At 40.1% G+C, this 20,070-nt stretch overlaps 1 protein-coding gene across 1 annotated transcript in view; it reads left to right on the top strand.

The window, feature by feature from the left end:
- Window positions 1-18,464, top strand: part of LOC117261994 (voltage-dependent calcium channel subunit alpha-2/delta-4-like) — a 98,849-nt gene extending 80,385 nt beyond the window's left edge. Inside the window, exons 32-38 of the mRNA XM_078167564.1 lie at window positions 7,524-7,594; window positions 8,362-8,437; window positions 8,904-8,956; window positions 10,954-11,009; window positions 12,307-12,327; window positions 12,496-12,613; window positions 18,169-18,464. Of these exons, the coding sequence (XP_078023690.1) occupies window positions 7,524-7,594; window positions 8,362-8,437; window positions 8,904-8,956; window positions 10,954-11,009; window positions 12,307-12,327; window positions 12,496-12,613; window positions 18,169-18,400 (627 nt within the window). The 3' untranslated portion in view covers window positions 18,401-18,464. The remainder of the gene's footprint in view (window positions 1-7,523; window positions 7,595-8,361; window positions 8,438-8,903; window positions 8,957-10,953; window positions 11,010-12,306; window positions 12,328-12,495; window positions 12,614-18,168) is intronic.
- The last annotated feature ends 1,606 nt before the right edge of the window (window positions 18,465-20,070 follow it).

Here is a 20,070-nt window from a genome sequence, read left to right as displayed (position 1 = left end):
GACTTTTCAGTTTGATCGAAACCAAAATTACAGGTGTGAAGTCTCCCCGGATCAAACTGCACCACAGTTCAATATGTTGATAGTGTGGAAACTTTTTGTTTTTATTTAAAAAAAGAAACAAAACATGATTTAAGACAGGTGTTTTGGTTATGATGTCCTCCCTATTTATATCAGTGGGGGAAGAGCTGCCCCCGACTGAGACTGTTCCTAGTGGACCGACAGTCCTCATCAGGGTCCATCAGTGGACCAGCAGTCCTCCTCAGGGTCCATCAGTGGACCAGCAGTCCTCCTCAGGGTCCATCAGTGGACCAGCAGTCCTCATCAGGGTCCATCAGTGGACCAACAGTCCTCATCAGGGTCCATCAGTGGACCAACAGTCCTCCTCAGGGTCCATCAGTGGACCAACAGTCCTCCTCAGGGTCCATCAGTGGACCAACAGTCCTCATCAGGGTCCATCAGTGGACCAACAGTCCTCATCAGGGTCCATCAGTGGACTAGTCTCCTGCATGTTTCTGATATGAATGTAATGATTAAATGATATATTTTGGTGGTTTGAGTTGAAGGTGTGAGAAAGAATAGTATCAGTAACATTGTTAACACTGTGCTACATTACAGAGAAATACAAACCGTACTAATGAACCTTCATTAATATAGGCCTATATTTTATCTCCAAGTGCACGTCACACACTGAGCGAGCCGCCTGTTAATGACGCTGTGGGCTAATGGGCATGTAGCTACTTCCATGTTTCAGATGATACGTCATGTTTGTAGTCGACCAATGAAGATGAGTTTACATATCACCTTGGGTTCGTCCTTCACCTTCTCAAAATGATCCCACACTTTGGATTTCCTGCCCGACATGTTATTAACTAGCCTGTGGAATAACCGCAGGTACCAGCCCTGGAAATTAACCTGACTCCTGTCTGACTGCTGAGCGTGGACACTTCCTGTGTCTGTCCTTTCACATTAAAGTCTCACATGCTCCAGTCATATAGGTTTGGATTTATTTTGACAAAGTGCAGCTCCTGATAGAGTTTCAAGTTTGTTTGTTTGTTTGTTTGTCTTTATTGTTTGTTACACAGTTTCAACAAACTCTGAACATAACCTTCATGAAGGAGGATATACTGCAGGACTGTCTTTATTAGCTTGCATTAGATTTAGCTAGGTGTTCCTAATAAACTGAACACTCGGGTGAATTCACAAAGAAGGGATTGCGGTTGCTGAAAGCGCTATGAATTAGGCATCACTTGCAACCTCTGCCTGCCCCGTCTCAAGGTCTGATTCACAAAAGATAATAAAGTGCAAAAATGGCATAAAGTTTCGCAGCTTAGTGAAATTTGCCAGTTTTTGGCATCTGATTACAATTATTCATGTGACAAAGTGTAAATGGTGCCTTTGTGCCGAGAACACAGCAGACAGACTGACAGCTACAGGTTCTGTCCGTTGAGGTGCAGAGGCGTTCCTCAAAACTTCCAAAGGAATTTAAACGTGACAGAGAAACTGTATTTGGGGATTTAATATCAGTGAGCTTCAGTTCCCAACAACTTTCTGAAGACACTCATAATGTCACTGTAGCTGTGTGTGGCTGTTAGCGCTGGTCTCTGTGAGTTGGGCTGTTGCTGTGATGAGGATCATTTCCATAGAAGGAGGTTGATTCTGCATCAAATGTATAAATATTACCTCAGTTAGCTGCGTGCAAACAGCACAGGAGCTCTGAGGCGCGTTTGCTTGGCAGCACAGTTAGAGGTGTATTGAGACATGTCCAGCTGCAACCATGTTCTGTTTGGAGCCTACACAAGACGCCCCTAGTAACCACACCCACCACCATTGTGAATAAATGAGGTCAAACGTAGCAATAACCCTCTTTATGATTCATTATACATGAACCCACATAGCAGATGGGTCTGGGCCAGACCCGGCATCAAGCTGGCACTGCTGGCCTACTGCTGGCATGGCAAGTAGTGTGTTAACCGGATATGGGCCAGGTCTGGCAATGATGGCACCGTTTATGTGATGGCATGCCATATGTGGGCCGATTGTGGTTGGGTTAATGTGGCCCAGATCTGTACACAGCACATGTGGGCCGATTGTGGTTGGCTTAATGTGGCCCAGAGTTAGGAGGATTACTTTCAAAACGTACTCCATTACACTGAATACATGCCCTAAATGTAATCTGTTATGTATTCCATGAGATTTTTGCTATATTTTGCAAAAAAGTCATACAATTTTGAGAAAATTGTATGAATTACTAAGATGTTAGTCACCTTTTAAGTAATAAGATATATGCCTTACCCTTCTCTTAACCTTAGCTGCCTCCGTTTTAACCTCAGGGCCCTGACACACCAAGCCAACAGCTGGCTGTTGGTCAATGTCAGGCCGTCAGTGAGCGTCTGTTGCCCTAGTTTTTGCGGTGTGTCCCTCACTGTTGGCACAAGTCAGCTCTTGTGAATTCAGCATGTTGAATCAGTGTCTGAGTCAGAGGAGCCTGACTGAGAGAAATCATTTTGATTTGCAGCTCAGCTCAGCTCAGCGCATGAGGAGAGAAGTGAAAGTGAGGAAAGCAAACAAACGACTAAAGTTAAGAGGGCGTGAGATCTAAACAAGCTTGATACGTTAGGGAAGATTATATTTAGCCATTGAGCCCTGCAGCAGAAATGGTTCCTAACTGTTGGTGTCATTGTCAGATGGCGCACTGTAATTGATTGATCATGTTGTGTTGTTAATGTGCTAACTGGCTAGCATGCTAGCATTTAGAATCTGTCCTGTTGGTCTTCCAGTGGAATACAGACGACCATCGCCTGCTGTATGGAGAGTTATTTCCTCTCAGGCAGGCACTGAACGTACGTGCTGGTTGGCTGTAGTCTTTACGGTGTGTTCAAGTGCAGAGTTTTAGTCAAGACACAGGTGACTTGAGGGGATGCAACAGTTGGCCTTGTCGCCACTCGATCTTTGTTGTCTGTTCAGTGTGTCTGAGCCTTAACTCTTTATAGAGGCCAAGGAGCGAAGGGAGCTAGTCGTGGGCTGATGTTGCTGGTGGGCGAGTCATGTCAGCTGCTCACAGCTATATCTACTCGACCAGTTCCACCTTTGCTACAACAATTACAGTTTCTTTTTCTCGTATTGTGAAACTTTAAGCTAAGTTTAGCGGCAGCAAATGCAGAATTGTACAAACCTAGATCTTTGGTGCAGTTGTTTTGGATGATTGAGTAATCAGTTTCAGAAAATGATTTCTATCTTGAGCAGTAACGGCTGGTAACACCTCCAGTATAACTTCCAGAGGGTAGAGCTTAAAGAAAGTCATTATTTAATTTTCTTTCATTTGTGATGACTGTAACTTCTCACTCAAACAAATCTCAGTGAAGAGATGTGTTATGAAACTATTGTGTGACATTGTTGTAGTGAATGGAAATCTAACTTCTACACACAGCAGCAAAATGTTGTGTTGTAACCTTAAAACAAGAATCATTTACTGTAGAAGCTCATTTTTCATTATTTGCATGTCTGCTGCGTTCCCAGTGGCCTTACTAAGCAGATATTATGATAAAGTGCTTCCTCCATGTTTTGCTGAGCTCTGGACTTTACAGGAAGTTTTGTGGAAACACCCAGAATCCTTCTCCGGTGTGGTGTGAAGGTGCAGCTCGCGGTGCGTTGCAGGGCTCGGTAAATATTTAATCAGGAGAGAAATTAAGTCAGTGCTGACTAAAAGAAATGGGTCGTAGTGAGGAAGTGTGGTGAGCGGGGTGACGCAGGGTTGTTATTGGTCATGTGCAGAGGAAATGTCTGTTTGATCAATGATCCTGCCTGAGACACTGCTGCAGGAGAACACATCAGTTAGACTGATAAACACAAACTATAAGGTCCAATAATGCCCTGAAATGGAAGGACTAACAGTCAGCAGTCACACCATCATCATCATCATCATCATCATCATCACGGAGCTCCATGTTCATCACACACCAGAAAACTATTGAACAGATAGAGACCATCATCATGCCCAGAGAAGACTTCTCCTTACTATTATTAATCACTATATTTAAAGGTTGTGTCCTCTGTACGGTGGCCATTTTAGGACATCTCAGGTTCAGCTTAAGGTCAGTCTGACACCGTCAGACATTCAGCCTCAGCTGGAGTCATAGGCTGAATCCAAATGTCCACCCTCTGGACTTGTGGACTGATGCCTTGCGTACTTCAATCATACATACTGTGACCAGTTCACTGTCACCACGTGAAGTCTGCGAGGGCAGAGAACGAAAGCCCCTGTTAGACAACCTTCAGACTGTTTTACTCGTTGCCATGGAAACGTTCAAGTGAAGAGTGAAGAGTTGGTTCAGTACCCTGCAGATAACAAGATTTATATCCCATATATAAATAACATGCATTTTGATATTTCTACATATTTCTGTATCATAATGATGTCGAATATTATTTTCGGGCCTACGGGATTCAAGTAGAGTTTTGTTTTTTTACTTGGCTATTGGAAAAAAACTACCACGTCTATATTACAATGAATTGTGGCTGATTAAATCAGTGAAGTCTGCTTAAATCCCAACAGTTGGAAAAATGTTCCATTTGTCTGACAGCCCATTATCCCCAAACACAAACGTCCACTGCTCCAAAAAACACACATCCTCTTTATCACAACCGCATGGCTAATCATGTTGTATTATAATGGACCTTCATACTATGGCTAAGGCATGACCGCCCTGCTCTGCCTCTGATTGGCTGGTACTTGTTGCCTTAGTTGGTTGGGTTGATTAGGTTCAAGCTAGAGAAGTGCGATTGGTTTGGGTTAGGTGAAAATATCAGGGGATGGCAACTAGAGGCAGAGTAGGGGAAAAAAGTACCACAGAAGCTACAGCAGGCAGTCAGACCGCACAGATGGAAATTCAGTCTAATGGTGCATACACACCAAATGCAAAGAACATTTTTGCCTCACGTGCTAGTATGAATACGGCCGCTGGAGTGGTTTTTTGGAGTATTTAGCTACTGGCAAATATTCACAAATATACAAATATAACAGCTGTGCTTACTAACTGGGGAAGACAGCTAATGGTTAACCTGCTTTGTTGTAAAGTACAACTAATTTCTGCAATCAAGTCAAGTGAACACAGAGGCTTCGTGTTCTGACCCAGCAACACTCTTTATTACCTTTATTACCTTTATTGCCAAGGAGGTTATGTTTTCGCCGGTGTTGCCCTGTTTGTCTGTTTGTTTGTTTGTTTGTTTGTTTGTCTGCAAAATAACTCAAAAAGTTATGAACAAATTTTGATGAAATTTTCAGGGAAGGTGGATAATGGGACAAGGAACAGATGACAGCCTCAGCAGCAATTAAGATGGTGAAAATAGCGCCATCTGGTGGCCGGAAAGCACATCTTGTTCTACTTGCTAAATATTGTTGTTATTGTTGTGGGCTTTGCAACACAGCGTCACAGAAACCAAACAGATTGCACGATTGCATCACTGGTGTCATTCCTGTCTCTTCACGTCTTTGCTTTGAATTCGTTAATTGATTTGTATGTTACTGCGCCGCTCAAAGAATTCACCCTGTATTTGGTGTGACCATAAAAATCCTTTTTCCCTTGTTGTCATTATGTAGTGTTCCATGCAGCAGTGATATTGTGATGGTTGTGAGGGCTTAATCCTCTCAGAAGAACAAGCTACTCACTTTTCTTAATGGACAGATGATTGTTTGTCAGATCAAAGGTCTGATGTTTGGAGCAGCCGATTGTTGCTGTTGGAAAGTTACCAGACTTCCTCTCTGACAGCCAGATATACACACAGATGCTCCCAATCAGCCGGGGCAAAGAGAGTGTGAAACATTAGAGGTAGGGCCGACTGATTTTAGCTCATGAATCTTTCTAACTGCAGGGAGAGTGTGTATTTCTGGAGCAATGGACGTTTATTTCGGGACAATGGCCTGTCTGACAAATTGGCTTTCGGGACAATTTTTAAGACTATTGGGGTTTCCAAATAACAGGCAGTTGGAACAATGGCATGGCACCTATTAGTGTAACACTCCATAAAGATTTTAGGATTTATCCTCGTGGAGGTCTTAACCACAATTTTAAGGCGATCCGTCCAACAGTTGTTGATTTGACTGTGGACCAAAGTGTTGGACCGCAGGACAAACAGACACTTCTTCCTTTAATCCTCAGACCTTGACTCAGAATGGGAGCTGCTCCAATCCGTGCAGACCATCTGTGATTTAATGATATGATGTTTTACTAGTAGCTGTTCTCTCAGAGTGCTGGTGCAATCCTGAATATAATACAGCAGTAATAAAAAAGACTTGAAGCAGAAGTGAAGCTGTGTTTTGCTGCAGAGCTTCTGGCAGAAATTTGATGCTTTCACTGCTTATTTTTTAGTTTATTCCAGCACGTTTACCCTCTGCTGCTGCTGCTGCTGCTGCTGCTGCTGTTGTCAGGTAAACAGAGGGTCAGGTTTCAGTGTAAGCAGCATCCTACTGCTAACACTCAGCAACCTGCGAGCCCTCCGAGGCTGCTGGGAAAATCCCGTCCAGACGGAGATAAAGAGTGGGCAGAGAGCAGCTTGTAAACGTGAACAGAGCTGCTGAGACAAAACGCTCTGAATAATTCAGAGACTCCGGTGCTGCTGCTGCTGCTGCTGAGGGCCAGACTCACTGCAGACGCACTGAAATGACTCTAAATCACAGTTTAACACCTCACACCATCTGTTTTTACTCCTGCTGTAACCTTCCAGTATTTCTACTCAGCAACTAGACCGTTTATTTTTATTTTTGCATCTGTTGTGTTACAACTAGTGTTTTCTGTAAGCAGCAGGCTGGAGGAGACTTCCAACAGAAATGAAATGAATTGCAGTGACAATAATTTGATTCTGCTCTGTCTCTGTCATTACTGGGAACATTTTAATATCTGTAAGACCTACTTATGATTTGAAACTGAAGGAGTTTGTTCTTATCATTGTGAAATAAATTGGATAAAAAAGGGGAAACTGAATTGTAGCAGCAGAGAAGCATAGCAAAGAAAAGGGAGAAGATTAATAGACTAGAGGAGGAAGGTGGAGGCTGTTTCATACACGTCTTATTTAAAGAAAATCGTTCAACATTTTTGGAAAATACACTCATTTACTCACTTTATTTCTGAGGTTCAGATGTTAAGATAGAAATGATTGCCTTATCTGTGTTGGTAAATACAGAGCTGGAATCAGGATATGATTAGCCTAGCTTAGCATAAAGGCTGGAAGCAGGGGGAAACAGCTAGAAATCTAAAGTATTTCTTATTAAATATAGTTCAGTATTTCTAACATTAAATATTATTGACTACGTAAACAACTTCAAGAGCTTTAAGAGTGCTGAGGATACACACGGGCATCCTTGAAAATTTTCTGAATCAAGGACTCAGTTCTTGGTAGTAGTGAAAGAATTGTACACATTAGACATCCATGTCATGTAGCCGATGATACTGTGTTGAGTAACGGCCATCTCTCTGTCTCTGTGTGGACAGATGAGACAAACTAATACATTTTCTTCATGTCTTTTTCAGGTTGGTCGCTTCTTTGGCGAGGTGGACGGGTCTGTGATGGCGTCGCTGATCAAGATGGGAATGTACAGAAAGTATGAGTGACAGACTAAATATACTTTATAAGACACGTTAAGATATGATGAGAGATATTATGACTATTGTCACACATGTATACTGCCAGATATTAATACATACTTTCAACATATTGTACCACAGTAGCCAGAACTATAACTATAATATTATTACTTTCAATAATGTTGTTGTAAGCTACTGTTATTACCTGCATCTCTCTCTCTCTCTCTCTCTCTCTCTCTCTCTCTCTCTGTCTCATTGTGTCATATGGATTACTGTTAATTTATTATGCTGATCTGTTCTGTACGACATCTATTGCACGTCTGTCCGTCCTGGAAGAGGGATCCCTCCTCAGTTGCTCTTCCTGAGGTTTCTACTGTTTTTCCACGTTAAAGGTTTTTTGGGGAGTTTTTCCTGATCAGCTGTGAGGGTCATAAGGACAGAGGGATGTCGTATGCTGTAAAGCCCTGTGAGGCAAATTGTGATTTGTGATATTGGGCTTTATAAATAAAATTGATTGATTGATTGATTGATTGATTGATTGATATTATGAAGGTGTTTAGACAGCTGATTGATTCTGCTACCAGACGAGCTGTTCAACTGATGTTAATGTGTAAAAAATACATGTGAAGTTGTTTTTAGATGATATGTAGGTTTAAATTTACTAAAATGAAAACACTGAACACAGTGCGTGTGTGTGTGTGTGTGTGTGTGTGTGTGTGTGTGTGTGTGTGATGTATGAAGTCAGACGTTACTGAAGCGAGGCTGTATGTTTGTTTGTTTGCAGAGTGTCGCTGTATGACTACCAGGCCATGTGTAAGAACAGTCATCATCACGCCAGCAGCGCCCGACCTCTGCTTAGTGTGAGTTACTATTAACAGAACTTGTGTTCGGCTCAGTCACTGTTGCTGTAGTGAGCATATAATCACAGTTTTAGGAAGAGGTGCATCAGCTCAGTGGCTTAATGTAACTACAGTAAGTCCACTTACTCAAGTACTGTACTTAAGTACAGTAATTCGGGGAACTTGTACTTTATTTTAGTGTTTCCATTTACTAACACATGATGATCTTATAGAATATGATGCATTGCCGCAGATAAAACGACCCAGCGGTGTATGAAGGAGTTAAGCTGAGCATAATCTCAAACATCTACAGCAGGAAAATGACACATTAATGACTTGACAAATAAAAATAAGACCATCTTGATTTTCTACTTTTGTCGTGTTTATAGATGAGCTAATTTTCTCACTTTGTGGAAATTAATTTCTATGTCAGTATTTTGCTAACGTGCATTTCTTTATTAACTTGCTGTTTTTTTTTCTCCCTCAGCCGTTTTATGGCATCGCAGCGTTAATCAGATGGTTCTTCTCCAACGCTCTGATGTAAGTATCAACAGCTGTTTGTTATTCCATAGTCTATCAGTGGACAGTGACAGGAAGTAAAGGTGAGTAATAGTGACAGACACACCTGTGACCATGCAGCTGAAGGATTTCAGACAACAGGATGTTCAATATTCTTTTTCTTTTTTTCAACCTTTAATAATTTACAGTGGCTTTTTCATTAACTTTATTAACATAAGTGAACAGGTGAGATCATTAAGGGCCAGGTAAAGGCGAAATTCAAAGAAAGGGTTTTTTTTTTTTTTCCCCCTGTAATCTTGAAAGTTGCAGATGTTCTGTAACGGACTGCGTGTTTGTGCTCATTTAGTCATTATTTCAATTTATTCAAAACAAACATGAAACAGAAAATACATGACAGCCAACTTGTTATGCTGGATGCCATTTTGTTTTTCGGGTTGTCCATATGTACATACATCTGATCTACCGGTTTTTTTTCCCTGTTAAAGGGTTTTTTGGGGAGTTTTTCCTGATCAGCTGTGAGGGTCATAAGGACAGAGGGATGTCGTATGCTGTAAAGCCCTGTGAGGCAAATTGTGATTTGTGCTTTATAAATAAAATTGATTGATTGATGGATTGATACGTATGTGATATCTAGAGAATGCATTCAGGGAATTTTTTCAAGTGTCTTCTTGGACTCAATAAACTGATTAGATTTTGGTGGTCAAAGATCACTGTGATCTTGTGTTCATGTCGTTCTTGTGAACAAGATATCTAAAGAACACCATGAGGGATTTTTTTTTAAATTTGGCACAAACGTCCACATGGACTTATCAATGAACTGATTAGATTTTGGTGGCAATGGCGCAAAGGTCAAGGTCACTGTGACCTCATTCTTGTGAATGCAATAGGCTATCTCAAGAATGCCTCAAGAGAATTTTTACTGATTTGTCACAAACGTCCACTTGGTCTAAAAGGTAAACTGATAAGATTTTGGTGCTCAAAGGTCAAGATCACTGTGACCTTGTGTCCGTCTCATTCCTGTAGATGGGATGTCTAAAGAACACTGAGGGACTTTTTTTTTTTTTAACTTTGGGACCGATGTTCACTTGGACTCAATCATGAATTTATTTGATTTTGGTGGTAGAAAGTCAAGGTCACTGTGACCTCACAAAACATGTTTTTGGCCATAACTCAAGTATTCATCCACTAATTATGACAAAATTTGACACAAATGTCTAAAAGGGTAAAATTATGAAGTGATGACATTTTATATCCAAAAGGTCAAAGGTCAGTTTCACTGTGACATCGTAATGTTCCACAAAGACACTTCTTGCTGTTAATTTTCATGCAATAATCCACATTTGGAGTAAAGTATCCCGTACAGTTCTCTTCGTGTTATATGTTGTGAATTGTCACTCAGTTTCATTAGAGGTCCTTGAAAAATCGTGGAGAAGTTTTGAAATTTTGTGAATAGAAATGTGTGGGAACCCTGCAGTTGGTCAGATACTGAGTTGGTGACCCACATTTTAGGTGTCCGCCTTAAAACTGTGCTGATTGTGTAGATCTTCTGTGTGTGAAGCATCCATGTTTTCACTGACACGGATGTAAACTGTGAGTGTAACTTGACTGGATCGTGGGGGCGTACCTTGCACGGCAGTAATTCTAGTGTTAAAGCTGAGTTTGTATCTTTGCATTTCAAACCTTAATCGGATGTGAACTATATCCTGTGGATATTTTTAATATTGATGAGTCAGTGTGCTGAATTTAATGTTTTTTAATATGCATAAATCAAAGAGTCTAAATGTAACATGAAATCCACCACCTCTGAGAGAGAAATTAAACAAAATGAATGATCTTAAAGATCACTGATTCCATGGTCACTAAATGTACCTACTGTGTGACATGTATGTAGATACAGAACAGATCTGTGTGTGTGTGTGTGTGTGTGTGTGTGTGTGTGTGTGTGTGTCAGCACATAAACACTTGAATATTTGAAATATGATTTTTGTTGTTAAGGATGTGTTTGTGTCTGCTGTCAGGTTCCTGCTGGACTTTAACCTCTGTGGTCTCTGGCACTCGGATTATTTTGTGGACGGTAAGAAGTGAACATGTTAGATATTAAACACAGAAGTGGAAGAAGAACTCTGATGTTTGACTGTAGGATAAGTAGTAATACCACAGTGGAGAAATACATCAGAGTAGAGTAGAACTGTAGCTGATTTAAAGTTGTAAAAGTACAATAATATAATTTATATTATATTATTGGAGTGTAATTATTAATGCATGTATGTGTTCATCACTTTAATATTGCAGCTCGTACAGGTGAGGCTTAGTTTACTTATGTTATATACTGCCTTGTAGCTTTTAATCTCCCCTATGTTATCTTAATCTATAATATACATCATATTCTGTATTTATTAAAGTACCAAATGTAGTTAAACAGTAGTAACTACAGCTCTTAAAGAAAGTTAGTGGGATAAAAACTACTATATTTCCCTCTGAGATGTAGTGGAGTAGAAGTATAAAGTAGCAGAAAATGGAAATACTTAAAATACAAGTGCCTCAAAGTCAGGCCTCCAGCTGATCCTTAAAAAGTGTCCTTAAAGGCACTGAATCCATTCATCTAAAATATAAGGCCTTAATTGGTTTTAAAAAGTCTTACAAATGCTCAGACGTGGGAAGTAGGATATTGTGAATCATTTTTCTTTCAAAATAAGTGGTAAAATATATTTTTTAAATAATATTTCATGGCGTAGATCATGATAGAGGAACAAACAATATTCGTGTACATTTACATTCATTCACAATAAACTGACAAATGAACAAGCTTTTTTCAAGGTAAACCAAATGGATACTTTTCATGTTCATTGTTCATCACGTGTTCCACCGAAGAAAGTTTGGAAGGTTTTCAGCGTTTGAAGTTGATCATCTAAATTTTTAACTTGACCAAATAAGTCATTAAATTGTCCCTCACCACGAGGAAATGATGTCGGTTCATGTTTTTGTTGTTTTGTTCATGTTTTTCTTCAAATTTGGTTGTTGTAAACTTGGTCTTACATTTCATTCTGAGTTCAGTTGTATAAAGTCTTAAAAAGTCGTAAATCTAACTGGCCTTATGCTCAAGGAATTTTGTTCAAAACTGTAGTTAAGTACAGTTCTTGAGTAAATTTACTGAGTTACTTTCCCACCAATGATAACACAACAACAGCTCAGAACAAAGAGCAAAACTTTAAGGTGTTGTGTTTGTTTTTCGTCATCTCATCGCTGCTTTATTTCTCATTTACAACATTCTGTTGCACAATGGCGGCCTCATCTTCATCCACATCTTCACCATCATCATCATTATCACTGTCATCATCACCCGGGTGTGTGGTCCATCTTCATCCATTCAGGCAAAGCTGGCTATCATACAAGTGAGTACGACGTGTGTGTTGATACAGACGGTACAGAAAGATGATGAGAAGACTTTTGTCGTCCTTTAGTCAGCGGACGAGTTTTTATTAGAATTAGGAGGAGTTTGTTTCAAATTCAGTTCTCACAGTGTGTGTGTGTGTGTGTGTGTGTGTGTGTGTGTGTGTCAGGTCATAAGCAGAAGAAGGTGGAGGCTCTGCAGCCCTGCGACACAGCATATCCCGGCTTCATGTACGACTCGTCTGTCAGAGAAGCTAACAGCCTCATCAAGTGTGGACGCTGCCAGAAGTGAGAGTCACACACACACACTCACACTCACACACACACACACACTCTTGTACCGCTGTCTTTGTGAGGACCCTTATTGACATAATGCATTCCCAAGGCCCTAACCCCCTAACCCTGCCCATCACGACTAAATGCCTAACCCTAACCGAAACCTAATTCCAACCTGAACCATAAAACCTTTGAAAAATGAGGATCAGCCAAAATGTCCTCACTTTGCAAAACTGTCCTCACTCTGTTGCTAAAATACATTATTTGGTCCTCACTGTGTAGCATGTACAGTCAGGTCCATAATTATTTGGACAATGATACAGTTGTTATCATTTTGGCTCTGTACACCACCACAATGGGTTTTAAATGAAACAATGAATACCTGCTTAAAGTGCAGACTCTCAGCTTTCATTTAAGGCTTTTTTCAAAAATGTAGTATGAGCCGTGTAGGAATGACAACCATTTCTTCACACAGTCCCCCGACTTTAAGGGCTCATAAGTATTTGGACAAACTAACATAATCATCAATTAAACAGTCAGTTTTAATACTTGGTTGCAAATCCTTTACAGTCAATGACTGCCTGAAGTGTTGGACACATAGGTATCATCAGATGCTGGGTTTCTTCCCTGGTGATGCTCTGCCAGCCCTTTACTGCAGCCGTCTGCACTTCCTGCTTGTGTTTTGGGTGTTTTGCCCTCAGTTTTGGCTTCAGCAAGAGAAACGCATGTTCAATTGGATTCAGGTCAGATGATATGACTTGGCCATTGCAGAACATTCCACTTCTTTGCCTTAAAAATGTCTTTGGTTGCTTTTGCAATATGCTTCAGGTCAATGTCCATCTGCACGGTGAAGCATTGTCTAATGAGTTTTGAAACATTTGGTTGAATCTGAGCAGATAATGTAGCCCCAAACACTTCAGCTTTCATCCTGCTGCTCTTGTCAGCAGTCACATCATCAATAAATACAAGAGAACCAGTTCCACTGGCAGCCATACATGGCCATGACATAACAGTACCTCCACCATGCTTCACTGATGAGGTGGTGTGCTTTGGATCATGAGCAGTTCCTTCCCTTCTTCCTTCTCTTGTCTTCCCATCATTCTGGTAGTTGATCTTTGTTTTATCTGTCCATAGTATGCTGTTCCACAACTGTACAGGCTTTTTAGATGGTTTTTGACAAACTCTAATCTGGCCTTCCATTTTTAAGGCTAACCAATGGTTTGCATCTTGTGATAAACCCTCTGTATTTATTCTAGTGAAGTCTTGTCTTGCTTACAAGAGCAGCAGGATGAAAGCTGAAGTGTTTGGGGCACCACTTCTTTGCCTTAAAAATGTCTTTGGTTGCTTTTGCAATATGCTTCAGGTCATTGTCCAACTGCACTGTGAAGCATCGTCCAATGAGTTTTGAAGCATTTAGTTGAATCTGAGCAGATAATGTAGCCCCAAACACTTCAGCTTTCATCCTGCTGCTCTTGTCAGCAAGACAAGACTTCAGTGAAGCATGGTGGAGGTACTGTTATGTCATGGCCATGTATGGCTGCCAGTGGAACTGGTTCTCTTGTATTTATTGATGATGTGACTGCTGAGAAGAGCAGCAGGATGAAAGCTGAAGTGTTTGGGGCTACATTATCTGCTCAGATTCAACCAAATGCTTCAAAACTCATTGGACAATGCTTCACAGTGCAGTTGGACATTGACCTGAAGCATATTGCAAAAGCAACCAAAGACATTTTTAAGGCTAAGAAGTGGAATGTTGTGCAATGGCCAAGTCATATCATCTGACCTGAATCCAATTGAGCATGCGTTTCTCTTGCTGAAGCCAAAACTGAGGGCAAAACACCCAAAACACAAGCAGGAAGTGCAGACGGCTGCAGTAAAGGGCTGGCAGAGCATCACCAGGGAAGAAACCCAGCATCTGATGATGCCTATGTGTCCAACACTTCAGGCAGTCATTGACTGTAAAGGATTTGCAACCAAGTATTAAAACTGACTGTTTAACTGATGATTATGTTAGTTTGTCCAAATACTTATGAGCCCTTAAAGTCGGGGGACTGTGTGAAGAAATGGTTGTCATTCCTTCACGGTTCATACTACATTTTTGAAAAAAGCCTTAAATGAAAGCTGAGAGTCTGCACTTTAAGCAGGTATTCATTGTTTCATTTAAAACCCTGGTTAAAGTTCTTTCACGTCACAAATCAGTGTTTATCTGATGCTGTTTGGCTCATCAAAAACAGGTCGACCCAGATCCAGATGTTCAGGAGGTTTTTACTGGGAGCCCAATTATCTGCAGAGGTCACTTCCTCTCCAAACAGGTGTGGTGATTTAAGCTCCAATGCTGCCAATTGCAAATGGGCTGTTACCTACAGAGGCTAATGCAAAAATGTAAATGGCCCCTATCTAGAGTCAGTGTTTGGTTTGTCCATTCTGGGCTACTGTAGAAACATGGCAGTGCAACATGGTGATCTCCGTGGACGAGGACCTGCTCCCTGTGTTGATGTAAACAACTTACTCTATGGTATCAAAAACACAGTGCTTCTTATTTTCAGGTGATTATACACTAAAGAAAACAAAGGTATTGTATTCCATTTCTGCCAGTATGTTGCTCTAAATCCAACACACACTGGACCTTTAAGGAAACATAAGTACAGAACAGTAAAATGTTCCATGTCAGCATTTTCCTGTTCTGTCTGATAATGTTGGATTAATCTTACTGCTGCATTAATGTGTCTGTTGCAGTTTACTCATTTAAACTCTGTCAGGTAGTTAAATCCACAGCAAGGCATCATATATATATTTCATTCAAGCCTTAACATGAACCTAATTCTCACCTCAACTGCAACAAGAAGTGAGCATCAGATAAAATGCCCTCACTTTCCAAAAATATCTTTAAAGTCTAACACTGAACATATGTTATATAAACCCACTCATCCTGCTCACTTCTTACTGTTTTAAACCCAACTCCTACCTGTGCACAGACGTCAACAAACAGTCTCTCTGCTAAGAACAAAAATACTCCCACGGCTCCATCTTGTGGTCAAACACGGGAACCTTCTAGAAGTGTATCAAGGTTATTGTCTTTACTCACAAAGATAAATATTAAAAAAACTGCAAATTCACCCTGAAACTGAATTTAAATTAAAGTCGTTTTGGATAGTAAAGAGTCTACGTACAGTCAGCTGTCCAACAGAGTTCGGGATCACTTTAGAGGATTTAAAAACATTTGTCTACTGCTGCAGAGAGAGAATAGTGAGATTAGTCATTTTGCATTCAAATATAAAAATGATGATGATGTGATATTTGCTGACTTCAAATATGTTCCCTCCCCTCTGGAATACGACCTGTAGGGGGACCCTCTCTAGCTGTAAGGTGTTTTACCACATCATCATCATACACTATAACTTTTTTAAGATCTTAATCATGACACACTTTTCTATGCCTTTTTGTTTCCTATGACAAACTATACTATGAGCTCTCTAGCGCCACAATGCTTTATTTATAGTGTTACATTGTGACATGTTTTTCTTTCATCAAAGAAGTCTACGTTTGATATTATATATATTGCACTTTGCCTATTTCTATTAATTGTGCATCCCTAACTCTGGACCACATTAAGCTATACATAGTGTGTTGTTTTTCAACACTGAACAAACCACATAGAGTACCATGTTATTGTTGACACTGTGCATATCAAAGTTATGAACTCTTACATTTGTCATTTCTACATACACCTTTTTTATACATGTTATTTATTAACATATTTTACGTTCAATAGGTGGAGGAACAAAGAATAAAATAAAACATCAGTACACAGAACAAAAAAAGACAAATATGAGGTCATGAGATGTTTATAATGTCATAACAGAGTTCCCATTTTTTCACAATCTTGTATATGGAGCTGATACCAGAGGCCTGAACTACGGAGTCAGTTCAACTTAGCCAGGATATCTTCTCATTATCTGGCCTGACTAACCCGTCACATTAGCCGTCTGGATAACCGGTGCTACAAAGCTGGTTATCAACGAGTTCAGTCTACTCTGGAAGAGGCGGGGCTGTTAATTATGAGCGACATCATCACAGCCATGGATGAAGTAGGCTGCTTAATATGAGATGAGGTGAAACAGAACCAAGAGTGTGTGGGACTCACAGACAGTCAAATGGCAGTGGCGTGGGATGTACTCTGTCATCTTTAAACAGAAAATCTGGAAACATTGAAAACACTCTCCAAACATTCACCGTCATCCGAGACGTAAATGACGTGCAGGTGTCACTGAGCTCTGTGTGACGTTAGCAGAGTGTGTTCTGCTGTTTAGTGTGATGATGATGAAACTCCTCTGAATATGTCACAGAAACACTTTAAAGTAACACCGCACTGTTTCTGCTGCTCAAGTAAAGAGCAGTTAATGACTGATGACGTCTGTCTGACTGACATGTTGCATTTATAATAACAGGAGCTGATTAACAGTGTGTGGATTATTTTACTGATAAAATATGATCTGTTTTATCTCAGTTCTCATCACACAGGTGTCTCATGTTATTCTGAGCTGCTGTGACAGAATCAGTGTCAAATATCAACACTGTCACTGCGACTAAAATAAACTTTGCAGAAGTTAAATTACAGTTGAAATCATGTGTTGAGTGTTGTTGTCTCTGAGTTTGTTAGAAGCTCTGTATTAAAACCAGAGGAAACAGAGCCCTGAAACAATCAAACAATATAACAATATTCAGGCTCCTCTTTTTTACCTGTCAGACTGTCGTCCATGGATGCTTATTTCTTCAGTGACCTGATTGGTCAGAGGTCGGGGTGGTGACAGGCTGTGATTCAACACTCTGGAGTTCAGCAGCTCCAGAGCAGGTCAGCTGTTCAGCATCAGTTACCACGGTGATTTATCCCGGTATAAACAGAACCAGCTTCGTAGTACTGAAAACCCAGAGTTAACCCTGAAGTTAGCTCGCTAACTCTAAATCCTGCTCCGTAGTACAGACCTCTGGACAGGTCCAGTGTCTAAATCCATGATGTTGTGATGCTGGTGTAAAGTCAGGATCAATTTATCCTCTCTTTGTAGCTCAAATCGATTCACCACTTCTGCCAATACTTCTAATGAGAAATTCACCCATTGACTCACCATCTGTAATATTTCCCTCTCTTTATAAACTCAAGCAAGCAGTGACTGTAGTGGAATATCCAGTGGAGATAACTCCATATGCTTCTGTTTAGCAACTTAAGATGGGTCACACCTGTATACAGGTGGTCACAGCTGAGCTGATACATAATCCAATTTAGTCTAAAGTCTAATCAGAGAGATGATCAGCTCTTTATTGATGACTACAGCATGAAGGTGAGACTCACGTTAAAACTGAGCTGTAAAATATATTAACATGAACATTTTGTTTTATGGTGGAATTTCCCTTCAAATTATAAACTCAAACAATTGATTGAAGGTTTAATTAATTGTCTCTTTAATGTGCTCTGCTGATGTCTGTTACTTGTTATTTATGATACCTGATGATCATTGATTGATTGATGGATTGATTGATTGATTGGCGGCTCCCTGTCATTTGTGTTTCAGGATGTTCGTGGTGCAGCAGATTCCTGACAGTAACCTGGTTCTGGTTGTGACTCAGGCCGACTGTGACTGTTCCCGTCAGTATGGACCCATCCCGCTGGAGCCCAAAGAGATCAAATATATCCTTCACTTACTGATGGTTAATAGAGGCAGCAGTGCCCCCTGCTGGAGACACACTATCTTAGTCACTGCTGCAGGGATGGCCCCTCACCACAATGTCTGTCCAGTCAGTTAGTTGTTGTGTCACTCTCAAACACTGAACAGTTCTCTCAGACAAATTTCTTGTGTATAAATGAAACTTTTTTTCAATTTAAGGAAATAAAAAGTTGTTCTATAAAGTCTGGTTCTAGAAAAAAAACTAATTCAGGTGCTGAAACTCTGGTATGGTATCATACCTAGTACTTAAAATGTTTAAATGATGCTGAACCCCCATGAGTGGTGTATTTTCCTTAATGGCAGTGAACATAACGCTACAGTGAAGTGCAACAGGATGAAATCCCAGAAGGTGCGGCGGCGTCCAGAGTCCTGCCACGCCTACCACCCGAAGGTGAGTCTTTCATAACATAGTTTTTATGATTTGTTATGATATAACATTTTTATGACAAACTATACTATGACTGTTTTTAATTTTTATGACATACTATACTATGACTTTCTTCAACATACCATACTATGACGTTTTCACGACATACTATACTAGGACATTTTCATCACTCCCTAGTGCAGTGGTTAGCGCACTCATCCTCCATGCAGAAGGTCCACTGTTAGAATCTTGCTGGGGTCGACGTCAGCAAAGGCATGCAGTCGCAAGACGTTCCCACCGCCAGATCAATTGGGATCAGATTCCTTAAGGAGGCTTCAGGATAAGAGAGTAACTCCGGAATCTGAGCAAAGGCCTCAACGAGGGGCCTTTCAAGCCCATTGTAGACGGCGGCTCCAGACGTAAAAGCAGTAGTAGTGTGTGTTTTCATCACTTTTTTGACGTCCTGTGCTTTGTCTTTTTTAACATACAATACTTGTCGGGGGTGTTTTTTTCACTTTTAGACATGCTATACTGACTTTTTATCACTTTTTTGATATACTACAGTGGCTTTTTTTTTTTTTTTTGCTTTTTAAGACATGCTATACTATGATGTTTTTATCACTTTTTTAACATGCTATGCTATGACTTTTTTGACATGCTATACTGTCATTTTTTCACTTTTTTGGGCACGCTATACTATGTCCTTTTTTCACTTTTTAAGACGTTATACTATAACTTTCTTTTGGCATGCTATACTATGTCGTTTTTTCACTTTTTAATACATTATACTATGACTTTTTTTTTTCGACATGCTATACTATGACTTTTTTTTTCGACATGCTATACTATGACTTTTTTCGACATGCTATGCTATGACTTTTTTTCAACATGCTATACTTTGACTTTTTTCGACATGCTGTGCTATGACGTTATTACGACATGCTATGCTTTGGCTTTTTTCCGACATGCTATGCTATGATTTTTTTTCGACATGCTGTGCTATGTCGTTTTTTCACTTTTTAAGACATTATACTATGACTTTCTTTCGGCATGCTATGCTATGACTTTTTTTCGACATGCTATGCTATGACTTTTTTTCAACATGCTGTGCTATGTCGTTTTTTCACTTTTTAAGACATTATACTATGACTTTCTTTCGGCATGCTATGCTATGACTTTTTTCGACATGCTATGCTGAGTTTTTTCGACATGCTGTGCTATAACTTTTTTTTTGACATGCTATGCTTTGACTTTTTTCGACATGCTGTGCTATGACTTTTTTTCGACATGCTATGCTTTGACTTTTTTCGACATGCTGTGCTATGACTTTTTTTCGACATGCTATGCTTTGACTTTTTTCGACATGCTGTGCTATGACTTTT

The sequence above is a fragment of the Epinephelus lanceolatus genome, chromosome 5 (genome assembly GCF_041903045.1).
Source record: "Epinephelus lanceolatus isolate andai-2023 chromosome 5, ASM4190304v1, whole genome shotgun sequence".
Taxonomy (NCBI): Eukaryota; Metazoa; Chordata; class Actinopteri; order Perciformes; family Serranidae; genus Epinephelus; species Epinephelus lanceolatus.
Note: the sequence above shows the minus strand (reverse complement) of the source record. Positions and strands in the feature narration are given on the sequence as shown.